This window comes from Poecilia reticulata, linkage group LG17, assembly GCF_000633615.1.
Source record: "Poecilia reticulata strain Guanapo linkage group LG17, Guppy_female_1.0+MT, whole genome shotgun sequence".
Taxonomy (NCBI): domain Eukaryota; kingdom Metazoa; phylum Chordata; class Actinopteri; order Cyprinodontiformes; family Poeciliidae; genus Poecilia; species Poecilia reticulata.
In genome coordinates, this window is record NC_024347.1 from 5698710 (window position 1) to 5712834 (window position 14125).

General features: G+C 40.7%; 1 protein-coding gene and 1 long non-coding RNA gene across 3 annotated transcripts in view; one reads left to right on the forward strand and one right to left on the reverse strand.

The window, feature by feature from the left end:
• LOC103479063 (uncharacterized) overlaps positions 1–6843 on the forward strand; it is a 12425-nt gene extending 5582 nt beyond the window's left edge. Inside the window, exons 2-3 of one of the 2 annotated variants that reach the window (XR_001777464.1) lie at positions 844–919; positions 6775–6843. This is a non-coding gene — a long non-coding RNA (uncharacterized LOC103479063). Of the gene's footprint in view, positions 1–843; positions 920–3148; positions 3341–6774 lie in introns of those variants that run through there. The other variant, XR_535889.2, reaches the window with a different exon arrangement.
• The window catches only part of mfsd8l2 (major facilitator superfamily domain containing 8-like 2), a 19379-nt gene continuing 8675 nt past the window's right edge, over positions 3422–14125 (reverse strand). Inside the window, exons 10-14 of the mRNA XM_008433277.2 lie at positions 11853–11926; positions 9015–9228; positions 7170–7292; positions 6855–6985; positions 3422–5437 (exon numbers count right to left, since the gene is read on the reverse strand). Coding sequence (XP_008431499.1) covers positions 5357–5437; positions 6855–6985; positions 7170–7292; positions 9015–9228; positions 11853–11926 — 623 coding nt within the window. The 3' untranslated portion in view covers positions 3422–5356. The remainder of the gene's footprint in view (positions 5438–6854; positions 6986–7169; positions 7293–9014; positions 9229–11852; positions 11927–14125) is intronic.

Consider the following 14125-nt stretch of genomic DNA (forward strand, 5'->3'; position numbering starts at 1 on the left):
ATCTGCCTGGAGAATTAAAGCTCTTAATAAATTATTTGGTAGGACAAACCTTTCTACAGAAAATATAGATGACAGTTAAAGAAGGGGGGAAAAAGGAGAACCATGGAATGAATATAGCTGCGCTGCACTATTTCATCCCCCTTCCTTCACAACTAATAACTCATCTATCATCTCCAACCTATTAACAAGCAGCCTCAGTCCAGCTAATCCCCATCAGGAAGAGGAGAGCCACTCGGCTGCTGCTAGCATAATTGTTACATATTGGCTCCAGTCGGACGCTGGTTTTCCCTTCAGAAGCGCAGACCTGTTATCTTTTGTCAGATGACATCGCCAATTTAGCTTTAAAGCGCGTCAATGCCAAAATAACAGCCTCTAAATGTATCCCTTGATACAAGCGGTTTGGTCTGCTGCATAAATTAGGAGATCTAATTTTTAAATGCATGCGCTGAATACCAACATGACCCCACCTCGCATTTCATGTCAGCCGGCGCGGGTTCTTTCAGGTATAGAAACGCTGTGAAATTGCAGGCGGGCGTACACATTTAGGTGCGCTCATTGTCGTGGTTTCACATTACCATAAAAAGCAGATGCTTTTAGCCACCGGGAAACATTTAGTAGTTTCCTGTAAATTCCAGATGCATTTCGAATGCGTGGTATGTAATTACCCAATGCTGTCTAGCAGCGATGTGTCAAAGATGCACCAAATCTAAATTTCAGCTTTCAAAGCCGATGGCCGTCGATTGTGCCTTTCGTGTTTTTGTCACTCTGCATGACATTCAAAGAATTTTGCTTCTTAGGAACTTTCTCTAGAATATCCAACATACTCTGTTTTTTTTTCTATAGGGTGCTGGACTCATAACCTTGAAACTTTGGTGTGTGACTTGAGGATCCACAGGCAGGAAGTGAAGACCGGTATGAGGTAGGCTCTAAATGAAGACAGGAAGTCTTTGAAAAAAACAGAATGAACGGACATGAATGATTAACGAGGAGTCGGTACGTCCAACAACAGCGGATGTAATCTTTACACGAGGGCTGAAATTAATCCTTGAATGAATCGATTCAAAAGAATACTTGACGCAAATACGTCTGAGTCGATGCGTCACCTCACCTATTACATATACCTGAACATTAAGTGGAGAGGTCGTGTTTTTTTTTTCCCCACTTGTTCACAATTTTCAGTGAAAGGACAATCTGAGAAAAAAGAACTTCAGAATCTGGTCTTCTAGTATCAGAGCAGGCATAGTTCTTATTGGAAAAAAAAAACCACAAGGTGTGATGCAGGTATATTGATTACTTGATAAATTAAGGAATTATCAGATAGAATACTCAATTCCACTGAGTATTATTAAAATATGAAATGGGTGCAGTCATATTTACAGAATTGCATTAACAATACATGACTACTCTATGGTTTCATCATCAGGTAACTCAGAAACCCAAAATTATTAGCACTTGTTCAATCAAACAAGTGCTAATAATGTTGTCTAATAGTTCACAAATACACGCGGCTGTTCTTGGGTTTTTGGGTTTCCTTTTAATCATACTCAGAGGAAAGCTTGATATCAAACAAAGCTAATTTTCTGGTAAGTAGCGCTAATCAACAGAAGCACTCAAAATGATGAGCTTGTATTTCAAGAACTCCCTTAGAAACTGAAGCAGACGTAAGTGAACAAACAGGAAGTACCAGTGGCTACTTGGTTAGCTCTGAAGCCCGATTTAAGCATGTTCTAACTGAGAGGAGGATATGCTAACAGCTGGACTCGGTGACAAGCTAACTACTGTTAGCGACCGACACATGCTAACAGTAGGGTATTTCTTTAGTATGTTTTGTAAATTCCAAAACTAAACAAATCTTTTTACCAAGAGAGGTTGTTTGGTACAACATGTGACAGATTTAATGTGATACAAACTGACTAAAGTGTTGAAAACTAGCTTAAAACTAACACTATCACTGCATTGTGATCTAGTAAGGGCCTGATGAAGATTGTTGAGAAATCTTCAAGTTCTCCACTCAGAATATGACGTTTGCTTGCTTTGTGACCATTTTCCTTGTTTTTTTTTTTATGCTTTTGCGTAAAAATTGAATGCAATATAAAACATGTTTCTTCAACCATAAAATGGTGACTGATAGGATTTTTCTTCCTGTTTTTTTTTTTTTTTTTTTTGCTTCTTTAGAAAAACAATGCATGTGTAACTGTGTAACTGTACTGATGTCTCAAATGGACATCAGTACAGTTACACATGAACAAATTAGTATTTACTGAGGTGATACAACCATTGAACTCAGTCAGGTCTCAGTGTTCTGTAACCTTTTGACCAGACTCAATATTCCTCATCACAGTGAAATGTGTCCTGTGAAAATCATGTTTTGCTTCTATATTAGAGACTTACACAATGTTTCATTTTGACTTGTTCATACTCTGCTTTGCAAAGTATGCAAAGCAACTTTGCATACTTTGAGCTTCTAATATAGAGGCTCATATTCCTATAAGCTTCATAAACTTGTTTTGTTCATCAAACTGAACGTGTAGCGTTTCAGATGCTCTCTGGTCAGAAAATACCAAGACACAAATAGACCAGGAGCTTCTTCAACCTTCACTGTAAAAACTGAAAACATGTAATTGCTTCAGAAAAAAAAATAGATTCATTGAACTAACAAAGTGATGTGTGCAGTCAATAAAAGCTGCGAACCTGAAAATACACTTAGATTTTTCAAAATTGACCTAAAAAATATAATACAGTATATAGCTTGCAGCGGTTGATTCTGACAAAATCACTGACAGTACATAAAAAAAAGGGATCAAAAGTTTAATGAGATGTTCAGACAAAAATAATTTAAAAGGCCTTGATTGGAAACCTGAGATGAAACCTTGGACTGGACCGGAACATCCGTCCAACAAAGACAGTGATACTTCACAGTACAGAATACGTAGGTGAAACACAAATTGTGCAGCAAAGCAGATATTGTAGGGTAAAAAATAAAGATATTATACAATGGATGCTATTTTATTGATTTTCTTTTTTTGTATCTCACTAGAAACACTTAATCTGTTCAATTTTGCAGTAGGTTCCGTGCTGTGTGGCCAGCTGCAGGCCTGTGTAGACTACAGTAATATAGTGTTTACTAATCTGTTTCAACTTTTTTCAGATGGAAGAAATTTGTGGCTCTGACAAATCACCGGCTGGCCGAGGCTGCGCATTTTCTTTTCTTTAATCCAAACTGTATATAAAACCCTTATCTACTGACGGTAAGATAGTAATGATTCATAACTTCTTTACAGAAACTATTTGAGACAATCCAAGCTTCCTCTTTTTGTAATTATCTGACCCATTCTTTCCAGCGTGCACACCTTCATTCATCAGAACATTGTCATCATTTCTAAAAAAAAAAAAAATAAAAGAAGAAAGGTTGAAAACCCGGTACGCTGTACGGAGCCTTTTATTTATCGTCTTCCTAATGGAATGTTGAACTGAAAGAAGAAACGTTCCTTCCAACAGAGAAGGAAAACTGTAATTACTGCTCCGTATCTGCTTCATCGCAGTGGCAGTAACAGGTTCCACGCTCTGCTCCACCAAAACATCCACTGCGTCCACTCTCCCTGGCTTCGCCGACTGACTCCCCCCGCCCCACTACCCCCACCCTTTGCAAAGTCCCATCTCCATAGCGACGCACGCCTGTCCTTGGCTAACAGAAATAATTGGTTGCCCCTACATCAAATGGTTGCTCTGTGTATCTTTAAAACATTTTCACCGCCGCGGCTGCTGAGCCGGCTGGTTCGGTTCACGTGACGCCACAAAGGCCCTCCGACTTCTTCGTTTATCTTCGTTCAACGTGGAACGTAGCTTTTAAATTCTCACAAAACGATGGTAGAACAGCGAATAAAAAGACAGCAGTGATGGGAGTTACTCAGCAGGTTTGTTAAGCACCTTAAGCTCCTGTCAGAGCGGAGTGAGTAAAGCAGTTTTGTTTATTTTTTTTCTAAATGCTATCTAGCTGTGCTTTTTTTAATTATTATTATTTATATCCATAAATACCCAAATGAAAAATAAATCCCCGCAGATTAAAAATGCAGGTTCACCGTAAACTGTCTGTTTTCGTTAGTGGAAAGGAGAGACGCGTCCTGGAAGACAGAGCTACTGTTCAAAGTGAGTCAAATTCCAGCCTGACCCGAATCTGTGCACTTCTGTTATCTCCCTTAAAATGTCAAGCACCTCAATACGCTGATCAGGGCATAAAAGTACTTATATATATTATGTCCTTGAGTCCCAGAGATTAGAATTTCCATTTCGGGCAAAAAGAAAAAAAAGAAGAAAAAAAAAAAAGAAGGCAAATATCACATGCTGAGCGAGAAAAACTGGAAAGGTTACTGAGCCTTATCTGCAATTATGCAAAAACACAGAGGCTGGCCGAACCAACACTCGCTTCTACAAAGAGAATCGACAATGCCTTGATGTTGCTTACAGCATTCCTCCCTCGTCTGCTGATGTGTAGCACACAGCACATCCTAGAGGAGAACACAGGCAAGAACAGCTGACTGTACACTACTCACACCTTGTCAAACTGTAAATTATGAATGTATGTTATTAACATTTAATTTGCTCCCTTTAGTTAAAAGGATAGAATTGGCAATTTAGCAAGTATTTTTTATTGTATTGTTTTTTTCTTAACTTCATGAGTGTCTCATTTGTGCAAGCCGAACAGGAAGGAATCCAGATAACAACATGGTGTCATTACATCCAAGTCGTTTTGTGTGCGTGTGCATGTGTGTGTGTCGCTTTTTTCCCTCTTTTTAGGAAAAAAAAAAAAAAAAAGAAAGGTACCAATAAATCTGTGAAGAATCACCGTCTTTGACCCTCTTCTCCTGTCAGGTTTCTTGACACGAAGCCGCTAAGATGTTGACAACTCCACTTTCTGCACTCATTGTGTCAGCCGTTTCATTTTCAGAGAGAGCTTTCCTCTTCACAGGGGGAAGAATAAACCACATTTCTGATACACGGGTCGCACAGGAAAGGAAAAGACAAAAAAAAAAAAAACAGCTTTTTTTTCCCACTTATACATGGGAGTATAAATAGTTCTCCTTAAAAATAATAGCTTTCATCTACAATTATACCTGTAAGTACGTGAGAGCAATGGTGCCCCCTTGTGTAAAATGTAATTAATTATCTGGTAGTAATATGAATAATGCGGTTGATCCTAATGCAGGCTGATGATGGTGGAGACGGTGTGCAAAGCTTTTTGATCATCTTTATTCTGCACTCATACACTTTCCTCTTCAGGAAACTTGGATTTATTCTCTCTGAAGTGAAGGGCGTCCCCCTCGTGCCCCCGGTCCGTCTCGGCCCACTCCTCTCCCCTCTACCCTCCGCTGTCAGCGCTCTGGGCACACTGCACCACCCTGGGCTCGGCCAGCCGCTCGTAGGACAGGACTGTCATAACCTGCAGACACATACAGCGGCATGTGGCTACGGAGAACAGAGGCCTTTGAGTAAAAAACGTGTGGGCTATTAATGACATGCTGAGCAAAGGATTTTCCTTTAAAATGAAGAGAGAGAGAAAAAAAAACCTAGCAGTAACTGCTTTTTAACTCATTGGGTCGCACCATTATCCCCACGTAGACAAAGTGCTATTGATCGAGGCAATTAGCTATTAATCACAGCAGGCCGGTTAAAGGCCCAATAAAAATGGGATGTTTAAGTTTAAACACTGAAAAAACAGAAGGATTTAAGGTCTGGAGGAGAAGCAGACAATGTGGTGACCACAAAAACCAGGTTTCCCCAAGAGAAACCTGGTTTCTTACAGGCCATAATCTAAGAACACCTGACGTCATAATTCACCGTTTAGAAGCCGTAATCTGAAGTTAAGACTAAGATTATGCAAACGCACGCCCTGGCAGGATTAGATTTTAACATTAATTTCTTTCCTTTTCATCACCATACAGCAGCTGAAGTCCTACTGTCCTGCGTCTTTTAGAAGCATCTCTTCTCCACGTCACCGAAATCAAATGAATGGGTCGTTGGCAGGTCTCTACAGAACTGAATGACTTGTTCATGAAGGACCTCAATCATTTGACTAAAATGTGTTATGAAAGAGACGAAAAGTTGAAGGACAGCAGCTCTTGAGGTTTGAAGTTGGTCAACACTGGTTTAAAGCTAAATATACAAGGGGTATGAACAAATCTGGTCTTAACTGGAGAAATGAAGGTGATAATGAATACATTTTAATACCAAACGTTTTATGTAGAGGTTGAACTCCACCTTATCTGCACTGTGCACAAAACAAGCCACAGTCACTGCTGAGACATTCTAATGGGTGCATCTACAGTGGGGAGCTAACAGTGGGAAGTAGCTTGTTTTACTAAAGGTGTAATGAGATCTTGGGCTAGGAGCTCTCATAACATTAAACCTCTATGATATTTCTAGTCAAATGAAGCCTGTATAATGAAAAACACTCCAGTTTTTGTCAGTATTTCACTTTGTCTGCTAAAGTGAGGTTAGCTTTTGGTTTGAGTCCTGAAAATGTGGTTATGTGCTTCAGGCTTGATGACCAGGTGTATCTTTACATACAGAGGCCCATAAGGGTCAACAAAATGCAAAAGCCAAAACCTGAAAGATGAGGAATTACGCATTTTCCAGACACATAGTGCCACTTTATAGCACAATCAAGTTACTGTTATGAAAATGCTGTAAAACAAATTTGACTTTTTAAGTTAACGCCTTAAAATTGGGACTCTGGCTCTTTAAAAACTCCCGTTCTTTCTGATACTCTGTCTACAGGAAGTCATCACAACATCGCTCTTCTTCTGACCCTTTAAGGACGTTTTCACCAGTCAGTGAAAAGCTCCGGCTCTACTTACTGTGATCATGGCGAGCAGAGCCAGCATCATGCCCAGCATTATGTACAAGTTATTGGTCAATCCTCCAGCCCACAAAGGACCCAAGATGGTAGCCAGGCCTCCGACGGAGCGCCGGACCCCTTGGCTGAACCCTTTTAGAGAAGCAAAACAAAAATATTTCATTTTTATTACACTTGTGCCAATATTAAAATATGGCTTTGACATACCATATTTGCAAGTTTTTTTTAGTTTTATTTTTTAAAATATTTTTTACAATCCTATGTGCACAGCAACGACCTGTTGTTTGCGCATCTTGACAACATAACATGAGCACACCTTGAGTTTTCTCAGCAGTGACTTTGGAGAAGAGCGACACCTGAGACACAGCCACGAATGGAAGCCCCAGCAGCTGCAGGAAAACCCCCACTATGAAGGCTGAAAGCTGCCACTCAAATCCACCTGGAAGGCACGGCAAATATGGAGAAATAAAATCGATGGATATAAGTTCTGTACACATTTCTTTCAGGTTTTTATAGAACAGATTTGCTTGTTTTGGCTTTTCAGCTCAGTGTCAACAGACTGAGCAGAGCGACTGGTTGCGTTTCCATTACAAATGCGCACAAAGCAAAGCGCTGTCTATATTCCGCTAATGTTGAAAAAACACAATCGCAATTGTGATGTTTTATTAAATAAGAAACGCATTTAAAATCACACAGATAAGCTATTAAAAACTTGCCGCGCCATCATCCTCCTTCCACTTCCTGTCATTTTCTTTGTAATTTTTGGCAGTAGTCACATCCGGCTGTTGATCATGTGACTCGTGTCACACTCGCGTCAATGCTTCCATTTGAGTTTTGCAAAATGCACAAATGCAAGATATTTTTATTGAAAAATTTTTTTTTTTTTAAATTGGTGTATTTCCATGAAGCAAATTTATTTTCGTTATTTCAATTTGCGTAATTTTATGGCTAATGAGCGTTTCCAGCCATGTTGCATTCTGCGAAACTACAATGGAAACTACAACACTTTTTCTTGCATCACATAAATCACACCGTGTCACGAGTTTTTTATTGAAACGTTTTGAATCCATAGCTCTTCTGTAAAATCGGCTTGCATAAGTCCCTAAATAGGCAGGGCTTGTCACGCCAACGCCTGAACAAGACGCCGACGTTTCCTCTGATAGCTGATGGATGATGAGGGCCAGCGCCGCGGCTAAATTATGGATATATCTCAAGTAACTGTTTACATCTGTCACTGAAATGTTTTTTCATGACGTAACGCGTGAACAAGTTTGTTCACATGTGATTTTATCTTGACTTCTTATTTAATGTTAACACTGCAATTGCAAAGCTGTGTTTTGTGGACGTTGGCGGAATACAGACAAAGATCTGGGCACATTTGTGGTGGAAACGCAGCTGGTGAATCTCGGTTTCCCCCTCTCCCTCCACTGGTTTCTAGGTTCTCCTCCATAAACGGGCTGGCTCCTCCACAGAAAGCTCTTGTCTGCAAAATAAAACCTCTGCCAAGCTGGCAGCCAGTCCATTTCTGCTCTGTGCTGCCTTGCATCATGCACATGTTTGTGGGAATCTGTGCCCACTCGAACGGTTGGATGTTCCTGTTGGACTTGAACGTCTATAATCTTACGATGAAAAGGCAGTTCTGCAAATTAAGCCGCTCCCTCAGAGGACCGAGTCTGGAAATGCTTTTTTTTTTTGTTTGTTTTGCTCAGGTATCTGTCTGTCATAAGTTTGATGCTATTGTTTGTTTAAGTGGAACTGAAACAAATACAGAACAAATGTAGGCTACGCTCTAACAAATAGCCCCCCCCCGCCCTCCATTTAATTAGATTACTACAATCCTGTTAAATGTACCCAGGCTGCACCCGGTTCCAGCACCTGTCACTGTTAATCAGAGCGATAAACGTGACGAGCTGCAACAGACGCAGGCCAACATGAGCACACAGGATCCGGCCTGCCTGCGTGAGCTCCTGCTGGCCCACCAGAGCCTGAATGATATCATTTAAAGAGCTCATTCATTTCATCTGCCGGGTGACCCAGTTCCACTGCGCTGTACGCTCCTGCACACCAACACCGGTCAGACAAAGACGACTTGGCTCTGAGCCTCGAGTCTACATGCGTGCTCGTCGGGTGTGTCTGCGTGTTTTCACGGGCAGGTCAGCACCTCGGGGTTTGCAGAGGAAAACGAGGCACCAGATACAGGCGGTGCAGCAGATGACCAGGCCCACGGCCAGCACCACGCGGTCCGCAACCTTGCTGCTCAGCCAGCGCACGAAGAAGAACCCCACGATGACCTCCACCCCACACAGGCTGTACATCAGGCTGTTGCCCAGCTCGCCGAAGCTGAAGTAGCGCTGAGTCAGAGGGGTCACCATGGTCTGGAGGGCGGGGGAGGGGTGGAGGAGGGGTGGAAGAGGGGTGGGGGTTAAAGACAGACAGACAGGTTAGATTTGATAGAATTTGAGGTAAAAGGGAAATTGGTTATAACAAGATTACAAAACGTCATTGTACAGAGAAACCGTCTGGTGAAATGGGAGGGAAAAAAATAAATTCATGCCCACGTCTTAATATCTTGTGGCCACGACTTCATAACAAGTGGAAACGACTTGTTTGATTCGTGGGCACAGCTTAATATCTAATGGGGACTATTTATTTATTTCATGGGAACGACTTAATGATTACAAGCTGTGGCCATAAAATATTAAGTCGTGGCCACAAGTCTTTTTCTATCCTTAAAATAAACCATGTCACTCAGTTTCATAAGGTGCTACAAGCAAACAAAAAAAATCTGTAAATAAAATTGGGTTAAGTATAGTCTCTAGAACCAGAAACTTTGAGGGAAAAACCTGGCTGACAGGAAACTCGAGTGGAGTACGTGTGTTTGGAAACCATTTAAAGGTCTAGTTAAATATAATCAAAGGAAGTCCAGCGTGGAGTTCAACGCGTCGTGTGTAGAGAACTCAGTGTACTGTGACTAAATAACTGTTTGGCCTCCTGAGAGTCACTAATCTGAGAGACAAATAAAAAAATGGTTTCATTATGTGGGCAGTAAAGACAGAACCCTGGTCAATGGAATAAGGTCGTGTGGTGTAATGAGTTTCAGAGTGATACGCACATTAAAAGAAGAAATGATGGGTTTATCATAGCGAGTGGGCAATATAATGATCTGGAGCTACTGTAAATGGTCAGCTTTAGACTCGAATGTTTGGTGTCGATATTAAAGTCAGCTGACTTTCAGGTTTCACTTAGTCGGATTTCTACTTTTCCAAAGGGAAGCAGGATGTTTGACAATAGGAGTGCTGGGCCCACTGGGGCTGAGACTGGGAGAGACTGATTCAGGCGTCATGAAGGTATCATTTTCACACATGGATTGGCCTCCGTAGAGCCGCGACCTGAACTCTATTGAAAATCTTTAGGATGTGCTCCGGAGGACTTTACCCAGCAGTCTGAGCGTCCCGTCATCAGCACACGATCTCTGTAAGAAATCGATGCGAATCCAAAAGGATACAAATGACTTTGGGTACCTTGAGCTAATTAAAGACAATTACACAGGAAGCATGTGGTGCATGCTGTGCTGTTGACTGCTTCCCCGCTCACAGATTTTTTTTTTTTTCCGTTTGTTTTTTCTCAAACAATTTTAAGGGTCTCAAGTCACCAAACAAATTTTACAGTTTTTCTCAGTCGCTTTGGTGAATTTCTCGAATCGTTTTAGACATTTGCAAAACAGAGTAAATGCGTTTCTCAAAACTATTCATATAAACAGCAAAACACCACGGATTGCCTGCGAAAGCCACAGTTCATCTCTCAAAAGTAAATATCTGTGTCAATGAACGCATATTTACTTACAGTCAAACTGATTAGTCGTGTTGTCTATATAACAGTGTACTCTGGAGGGATGATCTGTTGTAAACGATGACTAACGTTTTGATGACAAGAACTGTTATAATTATGAGAGATCAATGGCAAGAGACTAATTTGTTGATGAGCTTCTTATACTTTCCATCTCCATGATGAGAAAAACTCCTGTATGGAGTTAAGGAATGAGGAGTAGTAGGGTGAGAGGAACTCCATTAGCGTCTCGTTGTGGATCACAAAACCATAATGTGATGACGGATTGATGGAAACTTCCAGATGTGCTCAGCCTCTTCTTCTCTTTTACCTTCCAACTCCTCTTCTCTCTTGGTGCTGACCCCATCCAAGTCCTGGTTGTCATAAATGTAACATGGTGTTTTTCTCTGGCTATATACACTACATACTTGCCAACTGATGGTTCAAAAAATTTACCTTTGAGGTTTTTCAGAAAACCGGTTGATCATTTGTTGATCTAACACGTTTGCCTATGTTGACGAAAACCTAAATTCACCAAGCAATAATTTACCAATTCAGGACAGATTGAGAAAAATAAAAAGTTAAATGAAAATGAATTAAAATGTGATTGACATATTACGACAACCTGTTCAAGCATTTTGCATGTTCAGACTTATACGATGAATTTACTTTGGACATCAAGTCTATTCAACAGAGACCCCTATAATACATTTTGATCAACATGACATAAGAAATTGAAAAGCAGAGGATTGTACAGAATCGCGTACATTTGCCTCTTTGCTCACAGAAATGAGAAACTGCTTTTTTTTTTAGTATTGAACAAGTAGTTTTGAGAATTTCTTTTCTGTTCTGAGAAATGCACCAAAAAGAAAAACTGTAAAACTGCTTTTTGTGATCATTTAGGTACAAGATGAACAAAAATCCACAACAGAATATATCTGTAAAGGAGCAAAAACACTTTTTAGCACCGTTCACCCCAATTCACCCTAACATTGAGAAAAGTTTACTTGATTTTTACTTTGTGTTTATTTCATCAAGAATCTATAAAAACAAAATTGTTTAGGTGTCTTGAGTTTTTCCACGGAGGGATTTGCTGCTGCTCTAGCCCAGAGTAAAAAAAAAGAGCAGAATGTTTGCAAGCTTTGGCTGATAGATCGAAATGGTTGCTCCTCACCTCCAGCGCTGTCTGGTTGAATAGAGTGATGAACTGAGCCGTAAGGAGAACAACCACTTCTTCTCTCAGGAACTCTGTAATATGGAAGACAGAAGAATCAACGAGAAAATCAGCAAACAAGTTCGACTGAAAAAAACTCTCGACTGGCACGCGATGCGGAGATAAAGTTTGGTGCGGAGAGAAAACTGGAGAGCCTCGCCCAAGCTTCTTCTGCGTTAAGACAAGTGTGAATTGGAGTTTTTCCTCTTGTGAGAACGAGCGAGAAATAGATCTTAGTCAATTCCATGTCTCGGTCCCATCTTTTCCTGGAACAGAAGCTCCCGTATGGACGGAGAGGGGTTGGAAAACGAGCTGGGCTCGTAGCTAAATTTGGATGTTCTCACCAGATGGCTGGAGAAAAGCCTCCACATTACAGCGAGTGGTCCGCTCTGGTTCAGATGTCTTTGTTCCCTCCTCTGTTGTTTACTGAAGTTCAGCTTTTGTAAATCGCTCTTTTACAGTGTGTGTGTATGTATACTGTCTTAAAGCAGCTGCTGTTTTGTGCAAATACGAGCCAGAATAGGTTCAAATGTTGACTACAGATTTTCTCGATAAGTTACTTGGAGGATTGAATGGATCCTACACATTTCACATATCGAAAGGTCAGAAGCTTCCACTGTCAGACATCCAAATTTTTTCCTTCCATTCACAGATAGATAAGATAAGATAAGATAAGATAAGATAAGATAAGATAAGATAAGATAAGATAAGATAAGATAAGATGAACAACAAATAAAACTGGATGAATGGATCTTCATTAGCCAGATGTGTGTTTATGTAAGTATTTATATGTTATAATGATCCCAATGTGTATTAGAGAGCATCTACAATAAATTCAAACTTTTTCACACAGTTTTTTAATAATCATTGCAATGTTTCTCACTGGATCAATAAGTGTTGAGGATGTTCTCAGAAAATAACAAAAAATCTGCAGTTTTCTGTAAATGCACAGGGAGGTTGATCCAGTTCTAAGCAAATGAAACTGTAAAGGCTACAAGCAAACTATTAAAAGACACCAGAGCAGTTCAAAAGCCAAAGGGTAAAAAAAAAATTAAAAAATAAAAATAAAAATCACAGTGATTTTATTTTTAACTATTTTTCTTCTCCTTGGCCCCTGACAGTGACGGGACTTAATGAAAGAAAACGTATGCTCTGCCACATATTCAAAGGTTCTCCACAGCTATAGAAGAAAACAAAAAAAAAGTCCAGGAGAATCAATAATTCAAGGGAGCGAATACCAGACACACTGTAACAGCTGAACAGAGCGGGGTTTCTAGTGTGGCAGATTCTCCTCAGAACAAACAGGAATCGATGGGAACTCTGGCCACTTTACCAATTCTGTCTCCATTTCATCCACGAGTCAACCACAGCAGGCCAGTCAATAAACAAGGAGGTCTGCAAGCCTTCTCTTTGCCTCAACTTCAAAGAGTGAGAAGATCGATAAGAGGGTTTGACACGCGCACACACACACACACACACACACACACACACAGACACACGCACGCACGCACGCACACACACACACACACACAGTCATTTACAACTATCCTTACTGGGACACCGTACCGACTTTCATCAGCAGTAGAGGGCCTGACCGACAACCATGAACCTAAACCTCTCTCCAAACATTCAGACTGATGATGAGATGTCTTCTAGAGTAGTCACCCATTCAGTCTGTAAGGGAGATTACACATATATGACAGTAAAAATGGCTCCTTGGATTACAGACCCCGGGTCTAGAGAAAACCTGAATATTGGGGCAATCGTTTCCAACTAGTAAAAGTCAACCACATGCTACTTACTTAGTTAGTTAGTTAGTTCTACCATTGCTTCCTGTTCTTGCAGTATGCAAGTATGCTGTTCCCAAATGTGTCCAGTCAGCGTCCACTGATCAGCGTTGCCAGATTTAGTGAAAGGCAAGCAGAAAACAAGGAATGAATCATGTGGCAGGTAAAAATATCCCTCCTCAATTCTTAAAGCACACGTGTAACAGCCAGTAATGGAAGATGCATTTAGGTCCTTGGAAGCGGTGAAGTCACAATGTGAAACTTAAACGAAAAAAAGTGAAGACAGAGAAAACAGGTCCTCACTTTCCACAAATGACCTGCTTTTGTTGGTAAATATTGTGAAACTGGTCCTCTGTGTGTGGCATATAGCAGTACACACACACACACACACACACACACACACACACACACACACACACACACACACACACACACACACACACACAC